The following is a 23,185-nucleotide window of genomic DNA, read 5'->3' on the forward strand; positions in this document are numbered from 1 at the left end:
TGCTTATAATTGCTTCTTAAAGAACTTTTATGATTACTTTAAAATTGTTTGTCATATCTAATATCTGTGTCATCTCAATTGTAACAAGTATCTTTTTGTGGTTAGTTTGGGATCTTCTCAATGTTTGGTGTGATGAATGGCTTTCATTTAAAATCTAGAGATTGACTATTGTGTTCCTAGAGCCTAGATTTCATTTAAGTGTGATTTAGCTGATTTTCTCTGAAAGGAGTGGAAGAGGACATGTCCCTTGTCACTGAGAGGTGGCAGGGACAGGTAGATATTTCTTCACTTAGTCTCTGTTAATATCTAAGGTCAGGGAGATTCTTGTTACTTATGGAAATTCTAGCTTTCAGAATCTCCTTTGATACTTCCCATTTGCAGTGTTTTAATTGCCACATTATTGTTCTCCATGATGTCTCCACTGACACTGAGTTAGTGGAGGCAAGGTGACTTCTTGTTATCACTAGGGATTGGTAAAATATGTATCTCATTCTCCACAATATCTCCTTGATACCACTGTAGCCAGAAAGGGAAAAGGCACCTCACTGGGTTGGGTTGCAAGTCTAGGCTCCCTATATAAGCCTTTTCTCCAGTCAGAAGCCTTGACATTTCTGTTACAAAGACCAAATGTAGAAATCTAGGCTCCTCATGGCTTCTGCTGTTGTTTGTGAAGGTGATGTTTATCTGGAATAGCTGTTACTGTCTAAAAGCCTTTATGTATTACTAGCATGCCCTCTTCTGGTCCTTTGGCTAAGCTTTGTTGGGACTTTTTGTGTCTGTACCTATTGGCCTTTCTGAATTGCTGGCTTCTTCAGCTTGAAAACTGGGATATATGGGGCAAAAACAAAGCCATGAATCTTACTATTGTGTCATTCCTTGGCTTTAGAGATCCCTAACTTTCTTTCTTTGCTCCATCTCTTAAAATCTTTTTGTTGTTGTTAAATATGATACCTGGTTATTCTTATATATGATAACTGGTTATTCTGGGTTGTACTTAGCATGAGAAATAGGGAACAGTGTGTTTATTTTGTCTTCTGGAAGTGGAACTAGTTTATTTCCATAACTATTTAAAAACAGTCATTTAAAAACCTCCGTTATGTTTCTTTTTGATTATATTGAAACTATCTGTGACCTTCAGCAGTCTCCCATTTATTGAAGTTATTATTTCTTAGTTTAACCTACCAAAGCTACCTGACATGGTACATTGCTCTAAATTTGGCAGTAGTAACATTCATTTCTTAGAGATGTGGGCTGCAGTGATTTGGGAATAATTTAAAGCTCAATCTTTGTACATTTTTTTCATTCTTATTCTTCCTACCCTCTTTTAAATATATTTTCTTAAGATTCCTGTGATTTTTATTTCATTTTATTTTTATACTTGGATTAGTTATTTGAAAAGCTTAGTTTTAAAAATAAATTTGTATATTATAGTGCGTTTAATCTTTTAACATTTTGAAGTTTGGATATATATAGATGTAGATATACATCTATATACATCTAATTACAGATACACACATATATGTCTACATATAGATGTATACTGTGTGTGTCTATGAAAATTAGGAGCTCTTGTTGTTGCCTCCTGATCGCTGTCTCCAGTGATAACAGGTCATTATTTGCCTTTAGTCTTTACTGTTAACTTACCATATAGTTTTAAAGTTTTCAAAATTTAGTAAGTATATTTTTTACCTTGTGTATAAAGTTTAGAAAATTTCATTTTTTGCACAATAATAGCAACTTCTATATGAATTCTAATATTTTTCCATGTATAGTTTTCATATGGTCATAGTCATGTACCATTTTATGTTCAATTTTTTTCATTTATCATTTCCTAATAAATGTTGATGCATGCTTTTTCCTAAATGTTAAGTAACATAGGCTTTTAATAATATTGGAATATTGATACTTCATAGTGCACTGAGTTCTTCTCTTTTGTGATATCTAAAGTGTTTTATGATTTTTCTTGATGTTAGTGTAAACATTTTTTCCTTTTATCTTTTCGGAAAAATTTTCTCAACTGAAATAACTTGTTAAAGATTTGTAAACTTTAGAAATAAGACATAATATTCCTCTAAATTATTATGTGAAGTGAATATCCAAAGCAGCTGGGAATGATAGTTTTTTAAAAAGTCTTAACAACATTAAATATCATAGATTCATTTTTCTTTTTATTTGTTTTTTTTAGGTACAGTAAGATTGATCTTTTGGGGCGAGGGATTTAGCTCAGTGGTTTCGCCGCCTGCTGTGCAAGCGCAAGGACCCGAGTTTGATCCCTGGTACCAAAAAAACACCAAAACAAAACAAGAAAAAAAGATTGATCTTTTGTCTTTTTTACTATTTGATTTCCTCTTATGTGAAGTTGCTTTTAGTATGTGTGCTGCCGAAGTAAGCACAATGTGAAGTTGCTTTTATTTTTTACTATCCATTGTTTTCATGAACTCATGAATTCATTTAACAAATATCTACTAAGTGCTTTATTAAGTGATTCATTAAACTTTTAGTATATTTTTCAGAAGAGCTTAAAAAGTTTCTGTCAAGTCTTTGGCTTCACCATGTGAATAGTTGTTTTTACTATCAAAATAGAGATATGATAAACTCCTAGCCAGATTTGACTTCAAACTATAATAACAATTTTTTCTTCTATATTTTGTATGCTCAGGAGACTGTGCTTTTTCCTGTAATTGTTACCTTCATGAAAACAAGACTTAAGAGCTTTTCTTTTTTATTGTGGTAAGACACCCATGACAAAATTTACCATCTTAACTATTTTAAAATGTGATATTAAATTCACTTGTGATATGCAACCATTACCAACTTTCATCTCTAGAACTCTTTGAAAGCTGAAATTCTATGCCTATCAAACAATAGTTCCTCACCTTCTCTTCTCTGAGCCCCGGTAAATCTTCATTTTCTATCTCTATGATTTTGACTACTCTAAGTATGTGAGATAAATGGAATCTTTCAGTATTTGTCTTTTTGAGACTGTTATTTCATAGCATACTGTCTTCAGGGATCATCCATGCTATAGAATATGTCAGAATTTTCTTTATTTTAAAGGCTAAATAATAATTCATTGTATCTGACAATGTATATCACATTTTTGCTTGTCTGTTCACGCATACATGTATATTTGGGTTGCTTCTACATTTAAGTTATTTTAGATAATGTTTCTATGAACACAAGTATACAAATATTTTCTTGAGAGGTAATTTTTTTATCTACCCAGATGTAAAAATACTAGATCATATGATAGTTCTCCTTTTAGTTTTTTGAGGAATTACTGTGCTATTTTCATCAGAGATTGTACCATTTTACATTTCTACAAATAGTGCGAAGAGTTCCAGTTACTCCACATCCTTGACATACTTTGTTTTGGTAGTTGCTGTCCTAATGGTGTCAGGTGGTAGATATCTCATGGTTTGTTTTTTTTTTTTGGTACTGAGATCGAACTCAGGACCTTGCACTTGTGAGGCAGGTGGCGGAACCACTGAGCTGAATCCCCGGCCCTCTCATGGTAGTTTTGATTTCCATTTCCTTAATTATTAGTGATGCTGAGCATACTTTTATGTGCTTATTGGCTACTTGTTTATTTTCTTTGAGGAAGTATCCATTTAAGTCTTTTGCCCATTTTTGAAGCAGATTTATTGTTGCTGAGATTTAAGAGTTCTCTATACTTAGATTTTCAGTTTCTCACACCAGAGAAACTATTCGGTATTTTTACATGTGTATCCTATTTGTTTCACTTAAGAGTATTGCCTCAATGTGCATCCATTTACCTATAAATGTCTCTAATTTCTCATTTCTTCTTTTTTTTTTTTGGTGCCAGGGATTGAACTCGGGTCCTTGTGCTTGCGAAGCAGGTGGTGGAACCACTGAGCTAAATCCCCTCCCAATTTCTCATTTTTCATGGCTGAGTAGTACTCCATTTTATAAAAAACCCCACATTTTCTTTATCCAGTCTCCAGTTGATGGGCATTTGGGCTGTTTCCAAGTTTTAGCTATCACAAATTGTGCTGCTATGAATATGGGTGCACATATATCACTGTAGTATAATTCTTTTAATTCTTTGGGGAAGATCCCAGCAGGGGAATAGCTGGGTCAAATGGGACTTCCAGTCCTAGTTGTTTGAGGTATCTCCATACTGATTTCCACAGTGGTTGCACCAGTTTACACTCCCACCAGCAGTGGAGCAGAGTTCCTCTTTCCCCACAGCCCCGCCAGCATTTGTTATTGGTTGATTTCATGATAGCAGCCATTCTTTCTGGAGTGAAGTGGAATCTCAGCATTGTTTTCATTTGCATCTCTCGAATGACCAGTGATGTTGAACATTTTTTCATGTATTTATTTGCTATTTGTACTTCTTTGTCTGAGAAATGTCTGTTCATTTCAGATGCCCATTTCTGGATTGAGTCTTTAAATTTGGGAGGTCTGATTTTTTTAAGTTCTTTATAGATTCGAGATAGTAGACCTTTGTCTGAGGAAGAGCAGGTGAAGATGTATAATAGGTAATGTGAAACAGGAAGAAAAGGGGCAAAGAGGAAGGAAGTGGGAGGGATGGGGAAAGGAAAGAAGGGAATGAAATTAATATGAGAAAATGGAAAAATAGGAACAAAATCTTTGTAAATAGGGAGGACTGGAGGGGTTGAAGGGAGGGCTGGACAAGGGTGAAAAATAAGAACCAAGAGAGATTATGTAAAGGTGCAAATTTCCAATGATGAATGTCATTATATTGTATACCTAAAATGTACCAATGATTAGAATGAATAATCGATAATACAAAATAGGAAGAAAAAATCTAAAGGGGTAGAGGTAGTGGGAGGGACAGGAGAAAGAAAAAATGCTGAGAAATGAAAAAAATGGAAATAAAGTCTTTGTAAATAGGGAAGGGAGGGCTAGGAATGGGGAAAAAATAAGAATCAAGATGCATCATGTAAAGGTACAAGTTCCCAATGAGAAATGTAATTGTGTTGTGTACCTAAAATGTACCAATAAAAGAATTTAAGGAAAAAAAAAGTTCTCTATACATTCTGGATAATTATCTCTTAGCAGATACATGATTAGCAAACATATTCTCCCATTCCTTCCCTCCATATGTTGTCATAGCATTCTGAGTTCATATTTTAGCATTTTTCTTCTTATCATGTAGGCACCCTTTTGTAAACTTAATGTTTAGTGACTGTTTCTCTTAGTTTGTTTTGGTACAGTGACCCAGGCTTATAATCCTAGCATTTGGGGAGCAGAGGCAGGAGAATTGTAAGTTTGACTGCTGCCTGAGTAACTTAGCAAGATCCTACCTTAAAAAAATAAAAGGGCTAGAGCTATAACTCAGTGCAAAGTCCCTGGGTTCAGTCCAAAGTATAGGAAAAAACAAGGCAGAAAGAAAGATCTTGTCCTATGTTTTGAAGTGAACACTATATTTATTTTTTTCTCTTGTACCATTTCCTAATTCTTTGCAAATATATATGCACACATATACATAGTGCTATCTTCTTAATTTAAAAGATAGTTTTGCCCCTTATTGTGAGTTCTTCAATTATTTTAGTCATTTAGCATCCTTATCTATGTTAAAATAGTTTTAAAAAGCATTCCCACATTTCCCCCATTATGTTTATGGTAACATTTTAAAACATACACTAGGCTTTCTGTATCATATTTTAAAATCACCTCATTTTGTTTTGGGGCTAATACTCATATAGTTTTTAAAACGAAATTTGGTGTCCAAGAGCAATGGCTTTTTCTCTTCCCCTTCCTTCTTTTGACTGTAGAAATAGGGACTTTAAAATGACTTCGCATTGTAGTCCCTTTTAAGATACTTCTATCAATGGTTATAACTGAGAACTTAGTTTTATATATTTCCTTCCCCTGTGTGGTGTAAAATTACCCAATTGAAGAAGTAGGCATTTTGTTTGTTCTGAGGTTTTAGTTTTTTACCTCATATACTATGTTTCTTAAAATTAATTTTATTGGTACATTTTAGATATACGTAATGATCATATTCATGATAGGAAATTAGTACTTGTACATGATATATCTTGATTTTTCTTTTTGCCCCCTCCTTTCAACCCTTCTTCCCCTCCTTATTTATGAAAGCTTTGTTTCCCTTTTTGTTCTTTTTTTTGCTTTTCCCTTCCTTCCTTTCCTCTTCCCCCCTACATGTATCTTTGCCCATTTGAACATTTTCTTTCTATTTCCCAGTATCTATTGTACATTTTAGTCCTTATTTACCTTTTTGGTTCCTCACACCAGAGAAGCAATGCAATATGTCAACATGTGTGTCTGATTTATTTTCCTTAAGAGTATGGTCTCAAGGTGCATCCTTATTTATCCTTATTTATGGCAGAGTGGTACTGCATTTTAGTAAAAAAAAATCCAACACATTTTCTTTATCCAGTCACCAGTTGATGGGCATTTGGGCTGTATAAACAGGGTTTTTATGTGGCATACGCTATCTCCTGCTTTTTCATTGACTCTGATCAATCTTATGTTATTCCCTTTGCATCGTCTAGCTGCTTTTGAATTAATTTTCATGTTACCTTGTTATTTTTAGGAAATTTTTCTTTTCATGATCTTTAACTGCAAACCTTTCTTCTAGATCTGATATTCTATCCTCACATTGGTTGAGTCTCTTATATACTTTCAATAGAATTGATGATCTCCTAGATATCTTGTTTGTTTCTGTTTCATGGATTCCTTTTCTGTCCTATATTGAGCATTCATGGTTTCAATCATTTTCCTAAGCTCCTCTGTTGTTTTGATCTGATTCTACCTAGATTCACTAACCATGTCCTTCATTATTGTTATCATCTCTTTAGTTATCTGAGGATTATTTCTAATTTGATTTTTTTCTAGAGCTTCATTCATCTGTGTTGTTACTTCTGCTGGTAGCATTTCAGAGAGTTCAGGTAGGTAGCTTTTGAATTGTTTCACCTCACTGCTTCCTGGGTTTGCCTTTGGTGAGCTGGGGTTGCTTCTTGCTTCATTGTCTCTTTTCTTTTCTCTTTTTTCTCTTTTCTCTTTCCTCTCCTCTTTTTTCTTTTTTTCTCTCTTTCCTTCCTTCTTTCTCTTTCTTTTCTTTTCTTTCTGTTTCTTTCTGTGTTGATGCTTATAAGTTGCTTATTGTAGGTAGCTTTATTGACAATATGGAGAACTCTTTAAGGAACTATTATTTTCAGAGATGTCTTCTTGGTGTAGATTGCTTTTGGCTTTTGAGTCTGTTGCAAGATTCTACCTCTTCAACTTATTGGGGAAGAGAAGTTACTGCCTAATTGGCCTAGCCCCTGGTTCTTTGGTAGTGGCCGGTAGTATTGTTTATGACCCTCAGGCAATCTTGTTCTTGGCATACAAGAAAAAAATAACTGATGAGAATGGGTGTATCACCTTGGCTAAAGTAGTACAATTAGTAATAACAATAGCGATAAGCATGGCCTTGAAAATGAAAAACGGTGGTGACTATTAATTTGCCACCTTTAACCTGTGAACAACATTTGTAGTTATATAACAAAATGTAAAACAAACCAGAAAATTATGTACAGTAAATATCCTCTCAATAGTGTGATTTTACCCTCAGGGGAAAAAAATTTATAAGGGGCAAGAGGAAAAAATTGAGAAATAGAAGAAGATAAAGAGATTAGAAACAAAGCTGAAGGACAAATGAAGATTATGCAAGCTTTGGAAAATTGGTGAAGAAAACAGAAGGGAAACAAAGGAGGAAGAAACAGAAACAAGAACAAAACAACAACAACAAAACTAGAAACAATCATCACACTCATATAAAAGCAATAATAAACAAGAAAAAGGGAAAAAACAATGAAAGCAAGAAAAAAAGGAATAAAATGTCCACTTCAGGGCAAGTCTCTGCTGTTACTGGTAGATAAAAGGGACAGATCTGTGTTGGTTGATCAGCAAGCGTGCAGTAGAATTACATTGGGATAGTGTATAATCTCAGAAAGCCTGTACGTTCAACTTCACTGAAGACCAGGCTATTCCTAGTTTCTGGATGTGAGATGGGACCCAAGTTATTCAGCCTACAACACTCTGGGTGTCTCTTGCCAGCTTGAACTTGGCTCCCTGACCCTGGGTATCTTGCATGGCTGCACTTTACCTTGACACGAGGAGCCCTGAGATGGAGCTAACTCACAGCTACTCTGAGTCCCTAGTTCAGTTAGCCCCGTTCCAAAATGCTACCAGCCACTTGCCTTCTCCTAGGGACATTTGAATCAGAATCACTGACTAGCCACCGCAGCCCACAGTGTCCACTACTCCATTCCACTGGTGTATCTCTCCATGGTGGCCTCTGGAGTTACTTGTTGTCCCCATGCCTCTGTAGGTTCCAGCTGTCTCTTTCTCACCACGAGCTGGTCTTAAGGGTGAAAGCACTGTTTGGTACCTCCCTCTTCTGTGTTGAGGTCCCTCTCTTAGCTTTCCCTGTGAGCGCCACTTCTTGCTTTATATCCTTCCTGGGTCCTGGGGACTCACTTCCCTCTTTCTTCTCTTCTCCACATTGCTATATTCTGGCATCTGGACTCCAAATTTCAGAGAGGGTGATTTGCTACTGCTCAACACTCCACTATTTTCCCAGATGTCTGTATGCTATCTTTATTAAAGTTTGTGGGGACAATACCAAATGATCATAACTAGCCATTAGGTATTGTTATTTAAACCAAGAACTTTCATATATAGAAAACTCTTCTCCTGTTTTATCACTTTGTTATGGGTATCATGAGTATCAAGAGCAATAACTATCATTCTTTTCCTGGCTGTACAGTTCTAGAGGCTAGGGGGCCATATAAAAGCTTTGGAAAGTTTTCCTTGCAATATCATTTTGTAAACGTATTTATAGTTTTCCTTTATAATTTTATTTTTCATTACAAACTTTACCTACTCCATATTTTTCTACTTTATATTCAAAACCATAACTCCCTTATTTAGTTATTGCAAGTTTTCTTAGCCAATAAAGTATACTGAAGATAAGTGACAATATTTATCTGAAAGGACACTTTTTTCCATGTACCATCCTGAAATATTAATTTCTTTCATCTTCTGCAGCTAACAGTCATTGGCTTTTAGAGCTAAAAGTAATCTCAATCTCTTACCATCAAATCCAATTCCTTACTTTTTTCAGGTAAAGAAATTGAGCCATGCAGCTTTTAAATCCAAAATTATACAGCTATTTGATGGTTGTATTTGGGCTAGAATAAAGGTGTTGTAGTGATTTTTGTGATGCTAAGCATGTACCTCTAAGCTACATGTCCAGCCCTTATTATTACTTCTTAATGTATATGAGCTGAAGTTGGGTTGTTTGTAATTACAGTAGTCACAATATAGTAGCTAACAATTATTGAGGGTTTATATGCCAAATATACTGTTAAACACTGTCCATTTACCATTTCAGTCATTGCTCATGATTATTCATAGGGCAACTAGTGAGTTCTAACTATTTTCCAGATGAGAAAATGGATGCGGTGTTAAATTTTGGGTATTATTCTATGTTGCAATGTTTAACCGACAATGTTTAACCTCTAAAGTTACTTGTTGCTTCTTCGTCTTTCAGGAGTGAAGTGTTAAGGAGGAGAAAATGCATTTATGAGCTACTTTTATCCAAGAAACACAGCATGAGTTTAAAAAGAAAAAAAAAAAAAGGACACTGAAAAACCAAGAGGAAAGAAATAGGCAGTTATGCCTGGCTTCTTAATGGGCTATGGCAAGCTCAGGGACCAATAGGCTTGTCTTTTAATCACCAAAAGGAGATGGGGCCAAGAAGGGAGGAATTGGAAGTGATATTCCACTTCCACAAGCTTATAACTTCAAAGGTAGTGTGTTTAAAAAATCTTTTCCACTCCTAGATTAATAAAGAAGGTTCTTTATGTTGGCCTTGATTAGGAAGGGGGAGGGTGCCTTCTCAGAGAATTTGTAACCACACTCCTGTCTTCATTCAGGTTTTAATTTCCTGCATGATCTAGGACCCACCAAGCCAATAAATTACAATACAATCCTGGGTGGCCTGGTTACATTTCTTAGTATCCCGTAGTAAATACAAATATTTTCTGTGGCATATGCCCTCAACTCTGGTAAGGTATTTAAAAACGAAAGCCTTGCAAAAATGTGAACTCACAATCTAAAATTACAAAATACTTAATCTGTCTACAGTAAGAATGAGTAGAAACCCTCAATGACAGAAAAGGACTTCTAGGATGTCAGATAAAATAATTATCAGAAACTAGTATGAAATGACTATGTTTGAAATGATTAAAGAAGTAAAAGATGGAGTTGAAAACATAAGGCACAGGATGTCAGAATTTTATGCTATGCAATTTTAAAGAAGAGAGATACACTTTTTGGCAGTTAGAAGTTATGGAATATATTAAAACAGCAGATTAAATAGACAGTTTGTGAACTTGAAGGTGGTTATATGGAAATTCTCCAGAACTTAGCACTGAAGAAATATAGATAAAAATGAGAAATCCAAGTAAAAAATCTGGATCCTAGAGTGAGAGGAACTTTTATTTTTTTATTTATTTTATTTTTTTTCGATACTGGCCTTTGAACTGAGGACCTTGCGGTTGTGAGGCAGGCGGCAGCATCACTGAGCTAAATCCCCGGCCCAGAATCGTATGTTTTCTAGATTCACCAAAGGAGAAAGAACAAAAGCATTATTTTTTTTTTGTCTTCATTTTCTTTTATTTACCACAGTTCTCAAAACATTTGAGTGAAATTGGGCCTCCTTTGATAAGCAAAGGACCTGAAAATAATATTTAAAAAATGAACAGGCAGTTTTCGGTTCATCCATGACAGGTGGTAATATTCCCTTCTCTTATCCTGTACTGTGAAGCACCCAGGTTAATGGTCTAAAAGCTAGAAGAACAAGAGTACATTTGTGGTGGAATGTATTGTCATTTGCTGATAGCTAGTTGAAATACCATCATCCCCTTTTAACAGGTTTAAGAAACAGCCTTAAGGCATACACAATGTGTAACTCTTTTAACTCTTTTCTTATTCCCTGCTCTACATAATACAGATTACATAAAGGCTGACAAATCCACATTTATTTAAGCAGTAAGCGTTTTCTGTATCGAAAAACTTAGTTCTAATACTAGGCGGTACAGAGTTACAGAACATATTTTGATTGGTACCGGGGGTCGAACTCAGGACCTTGCACTTACGAGGCAGGCAGCAGAACCACTGAGCTAAATCTCCAGCCCCTTACAGAGCATATTTTTAACAAAAGCATTATTTAGAGACTTTTTTCCTCACAAAATTAATGCAAAATATAAATACGAAGCAGGGAAAATAAACATAAACTTCTGTGGATCCATTGTGATGAAACTCCAGGGTGCTAGAGAGAAGTGTAAACCTTTACATAAAACTAGAAGAAAAGGAAATTAAATATTTACGCTGCCAACATGTTACTTTTTGTTTTCTCTACTTGATAATGAAGATGTGGAGGATAATTTGTCTGTGAACATATATTTGTGGCATGGTGCTATCTGGGTTTTCTTTTATAAAGCATACACAGTCTGGTGATCCTTTCCTTTTTAGTCAAAGTAGGTTCTTGAAACTTCTTGTTGCTCTACATCTAGAAGGCATGGATTCTTCAGTATTTTAACCAGATCTGACCCCCTTCCAAATAAAAACATTTATTTTTCTCTTTTTAGTTCCTTGTTTCATAACATAGTAGAACAATGGTCTTTTTAAAAAGACCATTTTTGTAGAGCAGTTTTAAGTTTATAGTAAAATGGAGAAGATACATAGACTTCCTTTATCTCCTGCCACATACATGTGTAAGTTTCCTTGATTATCAACATCTGCCATCAGAGTAGTACATTTGTTACACTGATGAGCCCACATTGATACATCATAATCACATATATGCATAATATTTGTTAGGGTTCATTCTTCATGTTTTGCATTCATGGGGTTTGGATACATTTATAATGACATATACCTATCATAGTAGTATACAAAGTGTTTTCACAGTCCTAAAAATTCTCTGTGTTCTGGATATCTATTTCTCTCACCTACACCTGGGAATCTGATCTTGGTACTATCTTCAGAGTTTACCTTTTCCTGATTATCATGTTGTAAGAATCATATAGTAGTAGCCTTTTCAAATAGGGTTTTTTCACTTAGAAATACAAATGTAAGGTCCCTTTGTGCCTTTTCTTGATAGCTCATTTCTCTTTAGCTCTAATATTCAGTTGTCTGTATGAATCATAGCAGTTTACCTAACTGAGGAACATCTTGGTTGCTTCTGAGTTTTAGCAGTTATGAATAAAGCTGCTATTAATATCTGAATATAGGTTTCAGTTTCTTTGAGTACATACCAAATAGCATAAATGCTTGGTTGTATGGTAAGAATTTGCTTAGTTTTGTGAGAAATTGCTAAACTCACTTCCACCGTGGTTGTACCATTTTGTCTTCCTACCAGCAGTAAATGAGAGTTCCTATTGCTCCACATCTTTGGCAGCATTTGGCACGTGGTATTAATTCTCATTAATAAGGCAAATAAGTTTTCTAAGAATGTATGTTGTTAGTGTGACAAAGATGTTTAGGAAAGAGATTGTAATTCATATAATTTTAGAGTTAGAAGCAAATTTTTTGTTAACCTTTATATTAAAAAGTATGTCATAAACAAGGTGGCAGAATGTGTGGCTTAGAATTGAGGTGTAGTTTTTCATCCTTCTGTTATTATGAAACTGAGTCATATCAAATGTTTGCCATTGTTGATGTTAAACAAAACATTATGAAAAAAAAGGTGATCTATTAATGTATGTTAATAAATGTTGCTCTTTTTGTTGGTGATTGGCAGGGACTGCATGAAACAATAAAAGGTTTTACTTTAGAAGGCTTTGTGTTTTCTGTCTTGTTAATATTTAAAACTGTTCTGTAATCTAATTATCACTGAGTTGCACTTTGGAGATTATTTTTTATTTAAAGCTATTTAATTGATTATACTTTTGTGATTATATTTTATATTCCGCTGAAAATATTAATGGTTTTTGCCTAGATATTTTGGCTTAATCATAGGATGTTACTATATCTGCCTTTTGGTATTAAAAAATTTATCGGCAACAGTAGTAACAAAAATACAATTTCTGCCTTTTGAAATCTGTTGTCTCTTGTTTCTCTTTAAAAAGAAAGCCATTTACAGTGTTCACCTCTGATTGAATCTTAGAACTGACTAGCTTTCTTGGTACACCTATCTTATTTTTTGCTTTCCTACCCAGACACTTTTGTTTAAGTTTCTAGTTTATCCTCATATGATAAATTTTCCTCTCATTTTACGTTCTCCCTTTGTTATTCCCCTGAAAAGATGTTTACTTTTTATTATAAAACTTACTATTTGGAACCTCTTTGGTATTGTTATTTTGTGTAATACTCTTTAATAACTTTGTTAAGATGAATATTCCTTTAGTGCATATTTTAGAAGTTCCTCTGTCAGAAACCTGTAATATTGGTATACTGTCCTGTGAATTTATTATTTTTCTGTATATAACATGGGTCCTGGCTGCTTGAGTGTCCTGGATAAGCTTTTATTTTATTTTATTAAAGTGTAGTTTTGCAAAGCTTATAACAAAAAAATCCAGTCCTCTGGCCTCCTGTCACCATCACTGCTTTTTATAGTCATTTTTCAGTTCATTCTGAGATAGGTACCTTGACATTTCTAAGAAAGTATGCTTTATTGGAATTTTAAAATTTTCTATGTTTAAGTTACCTTAAACCAACATTCTTCTTACTATTGAATTTGAGGATATAAAAGTTTTCTATTGCCACTCTGTATAATAAGTTACCATAAGCATAGTGCCTTAAAACAATTCAAATTTATTTTTTACAATTCTGTATGTAGTTTAGAAGACCGAAATGGGTCTCAGACTAAAATCAAATTGTCAGTAGCATACTTTATTAGAGGCTCTAGAAGACAATCTGTTTGCCTTATCCAGCTTTTAGAAGCCTTTTGTATTTCTTGGCCTAAGGCCTTGTTTCCCTATCTTAAAGCCACAACATTGCATTTCCTTTTTTAAAAAAATTTTAATTAATTAATTAATTAATTAATTATTTTTTGGGTACGGGGTTTGAACTTGGGTCCTTGTGCTTGCGCAGCAGGCGGCAAAACAACTGAGCTAAATCCCCGGCCCTTTAATTTTTTATTAGTATGTGTTTGTGCTACACAATGATCACATTCCTCATAGGGATTTGCTACATGTACAGAGCACAAACCAGTTCTTTTTTCCTCCCCTTTTTTTCCTCTCCTTCCCCTCTCTTCTTCTTTCCTCCATCTTTTAGTCTTCTCTTTTGCATAAGACTTAGCTCCCTATGTCCTATTACCTTTCTGTTATTCTGCTTTGTAATTTTACTCTGGGTTTCTCATATAAGGGAAGCCATGTGACATTTAAGCTTGTGTATCTGATTCATTTTGCTTAATGTTATGGTCTCAAGTTGCATCCATTTTCCAACATAGCATTTCTTGAGATGTCTGTCATCACATCTCTTTCTCTGACTCTTGTCTGCCTCCCCCTTCTATTTTTAGCAATTCTTGTGATACATCATACTATAGCGATACATGCACACCAATTTATAGCAGCACAATTCATAATAGTTAAATCCTGGTAGTAGCCTGTATACCCATCAACAGACGATTGGATAAAGAAAATGTGGTATCTATATATAATGGAGTACTACTCGGGTATAAAGAATGACAAATTTGAGGTATTTCTAGGAAAATGGATGCATCTGGAAGATATAATATTGAGTGAAATAAACCAGACACAAGCTTAAATACCCTCTGCTATCTCTCATTTGGGTGAAACAAAGCACAAACAAAGAAATAACAAAGAATGGATCACAGTGTACAAGGGGATTGATTTCTTGCAATAGAGAATAGGTCCAAGGGAACAAGGGCAAAAGATGAAGAGGAAGGGATGGGAAATAAGTGGAATAAAGATACACCATGTACAGGTACCTAATAACCTCAGTGAATGAATATTATGTGCCATAATATGAGCTAAGATTTATAATATCAACAAGAATGAAAATAGAGATAGGGAATTAGAGGAGGAATGAGGGAGAGGGGAAGGGGATTATAAAAAGAAACAAGCTGTGGTGTGTACATGTACCACCCTGCAAGATGATTATAAACTGCATGTACTACAAATGTATAGTAATAAAAAATTTTTTTAAAGTTAAAAAAAGTTCTTCTGAATACATTGGATCTTTTTTTTTTTGTACCAGGGGATCAAACTTGGGTCCTTGTACTTGTGAGGCAGGCGGCGGAACCACTGAGCTAAATCCCCGGCCCTACTTTGGCTCTTCTTGAATAATATATGATCACCTTCCTGTTATAAAGTCAGCTGATTAGGATCTTTAATTCTCCTTTGCCTTGTAATATAACATATTTACAAGTCTTGAGTTCTTTGTGGGGCACTATTATTTTGTGTATTACCAAGGATTTAGCTTTTAGGGCAAATATTGTCTCTGGTTTTTTTCTAAATTTTTGAATATATCATAATTTTTTGTTGAATTGGAACATATTATGACCATGCATGTAAAAATTATATGCTATCAGTACACTTTTTTCTTATAAAACTTTTATTCTTGGAATTAATTTTTGGCTTATTTTGTTATTTTTGTTACTTGATTATAGTGTTCTGTGTACTTATTCTAAATTAATTCTTCCATACTCTGGCCAAAACATAAGTCTTCTTTCAGTATTTTCAAAAAGATGCTTTAACTTTTGAATTCTTTTGGTGCACTTTTTTCCAGTTTCAATCTCTGCCTGTTAAGACTTAATATAATATGAAAATATTCTAAAGTTTTCTTTTATCATTGTTCAGGGATTCCCCTTTCTCCTTTGTTGAATCTTGTTTCTCAGATCATGCATTCCCTCCCTTCTTACCTTTCTTCCTTTTCCTTCCTTTTTTTGTATTTTTAACTAAAGGATTGAACCCAGGGACTTGTGCATGTTAAACAAGTGCTCTACCATTGAGCTACATCTCCAGTCTACATGAGTTCCTTTTTTGATTTCCTACTGCCTCCTTTTGGTAGGACACAAACCCCTATAGCTTGTAGTATAGAGAGTAAACTTTACAGATCGGAACTGTCTGAATAAATGTTTATTTAACCTTAAATATGATTTGTAGTTTGGCTGTGTATAGATTTTTTATGTTGGGAGTTATTTTCCAGTAGAATTTTAAAAGCATCACATTATTCTTGCTTTTGGCATTGCTGTTGATACCATTCTAATTACTTGCTTTAGCATATTTTTGTTTTTATATGTCTGGTGTCTTGTTTTTTGTTTTTATCTCTGAAGCTTTTTGGAGATTGATTTTTAACACTTTTGTTCAGGTGGTATGTGTTTATGTGTATTTTTCATTTGTTGTATGGGGTATTTGCTAGGCTTTTTAAATTTTGAACTCGTTTATTTTTGGAGAAGTATTCTTGAATTTTCATTGATTATTTTTTGTTTTGTTTCAGTAGCTCATGTTTCAACTTACAGTTTTCAGATACTGAATTTTTATGCTGACATTCATTTTATTGTCATTTCTCTCTCACTTTCAATTTCTTTGAACATTTTAAATTTATAGGTGATTTCCTCAAGTTTACTTCCTAATCTTTTTATTAGTTTAAGGAGAATTAACACCATGTTTTTAATTTCTCAGAGGTCTTTTTTGTTTTTTGAAAAATATAAACAAACATCCAGTTCTTGTTGCAGTATCTTCTGTGTTGTCTGAATGTACATACATTTTTTTTTTTTTTTTTTGGTACCGGGGATCGAACTTGGGTCCTCTCGCTTGCGCAGCAGGCAGCGAAACCACTGAGCTAAATCCCTGGCCCGTTCATACATTTTTATTATTTGAAATTTCCTCCTGTTTAGCATATAGCCTTGTTTGTTTGCTCCAAGTTTCTTTTCTCTCTGTGTATTTTTTTATCTCTGCCTTTTGTATTAGTGATTTGCTTCTTACATTTGGTGATCTTTTATATTGTAGAACAAATTACTAAATAACAAATTGGAACCTCTGTTTGAGCATGCAGCTTATAAAATGCATGGTGTCTTTCTTGCAGGGAATTGGACATGACTTGTTTTTTTATTGGGAGATAGTCAATTTTCAATTTCTTTGGTTCCTTTTTCATGGTCTGTCAAGTTTGCACAGAGAAAGACTTTTTTCCTGCAGGTTATAAGCCTGTCACTTAAGAGAGAGTTCTAACAGAGTAAAAGATATCTCATTACCAATACATGTATCTTTATAGATTTTTAAAAATAATTTCTGCTTTTAATAAGCACCCTTTTCTTTGGTTGTGTCTCATATTCCATAGTCTGCAGTTTATTGTTCAGCATCTCCCAAACCAACCCTTCAGTCTTCCGCTGATCAGTATGAGGTAGTTGCTTGGCTGCATGGTTTAAGGGAATGGATCTTGGCATAGATTGAAGGAAGGAATCTGTGGTCCTTAGATAGGCTTTCAGTCACTCCTCATCTTTCTAGCCTCATCTGTACCCCTGCCTTCTAAACTGCTTGATTTTAAGAATTCTTACTTTTTCTTTGTCTAAACACTTTTTTCTATTAATTTTACTCAATGTTATTTATTCATCAAATATTTGTCTTCCAAAACCTGATGACAGCTTTTGCTTCTTTCAGATCTGCACATTCAGCTGTCATATTTTTATTTTCATTTCTTTGTTGGTTTAGGGTTCTAAAATATTTCTTACCAACCTATTGGTGGAGCTCAAGGACTGAAAAGAGGTTAAAAAGTGCAATTTAACTTTAATCTTTTATTTCTAGAGATCCTTCTACAGTTCATTCTTATTAGTTCATCTAATTTTTAGGTGACAGTTACAGTGATAATAATAACTATATTATTGGACACTAGAAAGTTTATACCAAGGGAGAGGTCTCAGTAAAGCTAGGAGAATTATGGCAGGGAAGAATTTGTGGAGAAATAATTGGGATTAATGATGCAATTTAGGATTTAAAAATATGTGTGTTTGCAGTTGTCATTTTTCAGAAAAGTACTAGGAGAAGAAATAGCAATATAATACTTTGTATGCAAAAAATTCATAATTATCTTAAAATTATTTTATAGTGCACTGTAAAATCCATTTTTAATCACAGTGCCTTAGAGATCCCTCTTTTTTGCTCTAGTGGAGTATGACAAGAACATTTGCATAAATGTATAGGACAGTACTTTGCATTTCTTTCCCAAATAATAGGATTTTCCTGCCATATCGGTGATTGTCTTCCTAACCCATATCAGCTCTGATTGTACATCCTACCAAAATATTGCACTCATTCCCTAAATTAAGTGCTGTATACAAATTCACCTTTCTCTGAATTAACTGTTTCAAGAAGTACAGTTATTTTGGCCTCCACAAATAACAGTTAACAAAGCAGGTAATGCTATTCATATTTGAAGTCACATTTATTCAGCAGATTTGAATCATTTTGTTTTACCATTTTGCTTCTGTAATAGAATTGTTTTCATAATTTCAGAGAGTAGTGTTCCTGCAGAACAGCATATGACTGGTATCTTGAGTTATACAGTGCTGAGACTCTGGTGCCTCTTACTTTTGTAGTGCTTTTATATTTGGGGCATTTTACAGTTTTATAAGAAACTTTTCTGCATTGCCAAAATCTGCCAAGAGATTACTAAAATTTATTCTTAAAAAAAAATACTAAGCTTGTGACAATGCTAACAAATTTCTTAAAGAGAAATTTTGGCATAGTAATATTTTAACTATTAAAACAAGTTTTAAAATATCTGAGGTATGTGATGATCATAAAAATGTAAAGTTTAAGTTTTTGTTACTGTTAGTTTACTAAGGTCCTTTATACAGGTATATGAATTTTTTTTTTTTTTTTTTTGATACTGGGGATCAAACTCGGGTCCTTGTGCTTGCACAGCAGGCAGCAAAATCACTGAGCTAAATCCCTGGCCCCGAGATTTTTTTTTTTTTTTTTTTTTTTTTTTTGGTACTGGGGATCGAACTCCGGTCCTTGCCCTTGTAGAGTAGGCGGCAGAACCACTGAGCTAAATCCCCAGCCCCTGAGATTTTTTTTTTATTGTTGTTACAGTAGTGGTGATTGAACTCACAGCCTCATAGGAGTTAGACTGGCACCTCTCCCCGCTCCAGGAGCTACATTCACAGGTTGATGAAATTCTTAGCAGAAAAGGTTTCATGTGGGTGTGGTGGTGCCAAGGCAGGAGGATTGCTAGTTGGAGCCCAGCCTAGCAATTTAGTGACTTAGTGGAATCTTGTCTCAAATATAAAAACCGAAAAGGATTAGGGATATAGCTCAGTGTTAGGGGATCAGGGTTCAATTGCTAGTATTACCAACAAACAAAGAACAAAGTAAAATGAAAGAGATTTCTGTCAGATTCTTCTGATTATTTTCATATATAACATGCATGAAATATTAAAGATCTAGCATTTATGATTCGAAGTAGAGTCATGAACTTTATAAACTGTAAAAATAGCACTGTTACATTTAAAAAACAAAATCATTTCTACTACCCAGATTCTTTTTCTTTTGTTATCTACTAGAAATGGATTTATTTCTTTTGGTTTTGAACACCCTGAGCAACTCTTGAGATAATTTTTTAATAGCTCTTATCCGCTCACTCCTATATAGGTTCTCATTAGTTTTTGAAAAATTGATATTGACTGAGTCTATGAGGCTTGGGAACCAGTATAGGGGATTACTCAGTTCTGTGTCCCTCTCATCTTAGCATAGTGATTGAAAAAGGGTAAATTATCCACTACCACTACAGTAGAATTAAATGTGCAGAATAGCTCAACATCCTTTCTTATATCAAGTGTAATCTAGGCTTTGCCATTTTCAGACTTGCATCTTTGGCAAATTTGTCTTCATTTTCCTATATGTTAAATAGATAATAGTAATAGCTACTTTAGTTTCTTTAATGTATGATGAATAAAGTAGGCAATGTGCATGGGACTTAGTAAGTGCTCAGTCAGTGTTAGATGCTGTGATAACTACTACTGCGATTATGTAAGTATTGGTGCCAATTAATTTTTGAGATATTTCAGTCTTTTTGCATCATGGATTTTTAGAATCTGATAAAATGGCTTAGCAAAATGCACAAATATACAACATTTTAGATACCATCTCATAGATTTCACGCACTTCTTAAAGTCTGTAACATACTCCAGTTTAGAATTCCTGCTCTGAGGGTAATTAATGGATGCTATTTTAAATGCAACACAGGTGTGAAATATTGGTAACCAGCAACTAATTGATACATAGATATATAAATAACTCCTTCTAAAGTAAGGGTTGGTATGTGAGACCCTGATTTTCAAGATAGTACCCTTTAACCATTTGCAAATCATTCAATTTGTTAGTTAAATTGCCCATTTCTGGGCCACAGCTCAGGAAGACTCTGCCATAATCCTGTGGAGAGATTATGGGTTTTCTTGAATGGATTAAAGCTTGAAACGAAAGATTTTAGAATGATTTTTTAATATACCTAGCAAAAACAGCTCATGTTTTTCTTAATTATTCAGATGTAGTGAAGAAACGTCAAAAATCAAGGATAGTATCAATATCATGTATTTATCCAAAATGTGGAATAGGGAAAAGAATGGAAATTGTATTCTTTTGTGTTTATGAATGTAGGCAAAATTCTCTTTTCTACTTACTAATTGTAGTGCTTTTGACAAACATTACTTAACTCCTCTACTCCATTGTATCCTCCTCTGTAAAATGAGTATAGTGATACTATCTATATTATTGGACTTTTGTGAGGATTGAATGGGCACATATGCATAAACCATTGTAAGACCTCACTAAATGATAGAGGTGGTCATCGTCATCATCATCAACATCATCTCCACCATCATTTTAATAGTTGTCAGTAGTGTTAAAATAATATTCTGTTGCTTCTTTGCCTGTATAAGTCTCTCCTACCCTTTGTAACTAAAATGAAGTTCTCCAGTTTTTCCAATCATTTATTTATGGTAATTATTATCTTTATTCTTCAACAAGAAGTAGGTAGAAGAGATGTAATATTTACCTTTTTGGTTACTTGATAAAAATCTCTTTAATTTACTTTTGCTTAGGAGCTGTTGTATTTTAACTTAATAACTTCCTTGAACTATTCTGTTTCTACTTCCTCACTCCACCTGACCAAGACATTTTGTTTACTCAGGTAGTTTCCTGTATAAATACCTCTGCCAAAATTAAACTCAATTTATGAGTTACATTTGTTTCAAAAATAAAATTCTTATCGTAGATTTTAAAGCCAAATATGATTTTTAAAACTCTTGTTTTTTTTAGTAAATATTTGTACATTTACTTTTACTTTTTGAGTTTAACTAATCAAGAACTAGGTATAGTTATGAGAGTTCAGCCCATTTAGTTAAAAATTGCATCCTTTCACCTTTTAAACACTGAACTCTGAAACCTAACACAAATACTGTTAGAACATCTGAGGTGGATAATTAAAGTATAATTAAGTTTAAATGCCTTGGTGAAGAAGTATAAAAATTATTTAAATTCAATCGGCTAGTACATTTGCAGTTTTCTTTTATTAGGTGTGAAATCTAAGAATCCCCTGCCAACTCTTGAGGGTTCAATCCAGAATGTTGAATTGAAGTACTGCAGCACATCATTGGTCAAATGTGCCTCTGGGACCATGGGATCAATAAAAATTTGTGCCAAAGCCCCAGGTATGTGCAGCTGGACCGTGTAAAACTTTATTGCCTGTATAGGAGAATTGGCCTTGCGTTTTACAAGGAGTGTTACTGAAATAAGAATTTACTCATTGTTCCTATGAATCAGAGGTTTTAATTTTTTTTAGTTTTATGTAAAAAAATTTAATAGTGCCAGGATGACACTCCTTAACTTTAAGAAATTAATTTTTTAATTATAAAAAACACATAGTTTTAAGAAGTTATGAGGGAGAAAAAATATACTTTTGGGCGAATTAGTAGTTACATATGACACTTGAATATTAAATAAAATTATGTTAGTATAGTAGGATGGAAAACAAAACCTGGCTGTTTTTAAATTTAGGGCTGTAATTGACTCCTCCTTTCTGTCAGTGTTTTATTTCATAGTATTTTCCTTATTTGTAATTAGCACAAAATAAATTTCAACATAAGTCGATATTAGTACAGATTCTGTAGAATTTTTAGAAGCAATGTTCACATTACTTCCTTTTATAAACATTTTTGAACATAGTCTACATTCATTACCAGAGTGTTTAAATGTAATTTTAAGTTAGAAATGCTTTTATCAGATTCCTTAAGATTATAACTAAATGTACAGCTAATGTTACTAAATGTAATTGAAATTTTATGGTGTTAATATATTTTTAAGATCAAGCATCTTTATGCTATTCCAATAATATTTTACTTAGTAAGATTTATATTGGTGTTTGTTTCTCACTAAATATTTTTGTTCAGGTGACAGTGGAAAAGAGAAGTGGATTCCCTTGCTTCAGGGTCCTTCTGACACTAAAGACCTTCATAGCACCAAGTGGCTCAATGAGAGTAGAAAGCCAGAATCTCTTTTAGCTCCAGATTTGATAGCCTTCACAATCCAAGTTCCACAATATATGGACTACTGCCACAGTTCTGGTAAGTACAAACCTACCATTATTCCATCATTTTGCATTTTCTTTTCCAGAAAGGCTTTTTAAATTAGGCTTTGTAAAAATCAGTTTGTGTTTATTGGGATCTTTTCTGCAGTTTTGTTTTTCTAAAATTCAAATGAATTATTTTTGTATCTTTTTTGATTATTGAAATATTTACAACAATATGAGAGAATTTAGCTGTATAGTACTTAACCTCAGATTTATATCTATAAAGGCTGAATTTTAAAATGTAATATATCAGGTAACATCTATTTTCCTTTGACTGTGACCTACAGTTTGCCATGTTAAAATTAGGTTTCAGTCTTTTATAATTTATAGAAAGGAAAACTTTTGATAGTGGAACCACAAAGACAAATAAACAAACAAAACCATTGAGAGGTTATGATCTCATGTCTTAGAGTTACACTTTTTCACTAGTAGCATTTTGCCCAGAATCTGTTTTATTTTATTCTGTACTGTAATAACAGAATCATCCTGTCATGTTCAGAGGCGATATGAGGAAGTTCAATAAAGGTTAGGAACAGAAGAAGTTATGATAGGTAGAGAGACCATCCAGGCAAGAGATCAGTTAGCCAGTGTG

The 23,185-nt window shown here is 33.8% G+C and overlaps 1 protein-coding gene across 9 annotated transcripts in view; it reads left to right on the forward strand.

The window, feature by feature from the left end:
* Positions 1 to 23,185, forward strand: part of Vps13b (vacuolar protein sorting 13 homolog B) — a 728,055-nt gene that overhangs the window by 176,680 nt on the left and 528,190 nt on the right. For all 9 annotated transcript variants that reach the window (XM_087190742.1, XM_087190740.1, XM_087190746.1 and 6 more), the window contains 2 exons: positions 21,542 to 21,676; positions 22,415 to 22,588. In XM_087190742.1, the coding sequence (XP_087046868.1) occupies positions 21,542 to 21,676; positions 22,415 to 22,588 (309 nt within the window). The remainder of the gene's footprint in view (positions 1 to 21,541; positions 21,677 to 22,414; positions 22,589 to 23,185) is intronic.

The sequence above is a fragment of the Heterocephalus glaber genome, unplaced genomic scaffold (assembly GCF_053883595.1).
Source record: "Heterocephalus glaber isolate CG9 unplaced genomic scaffold, H.glaber_assembly_v1.0 deba00001555, whole genome shotgun sequence".
Lineage (NCBI taxonomy): Eukaryota > Metazoa > Chordata > Mammalia > Rodentia > Bathyergidae > Heterocephalus > Heterocephalus glaber.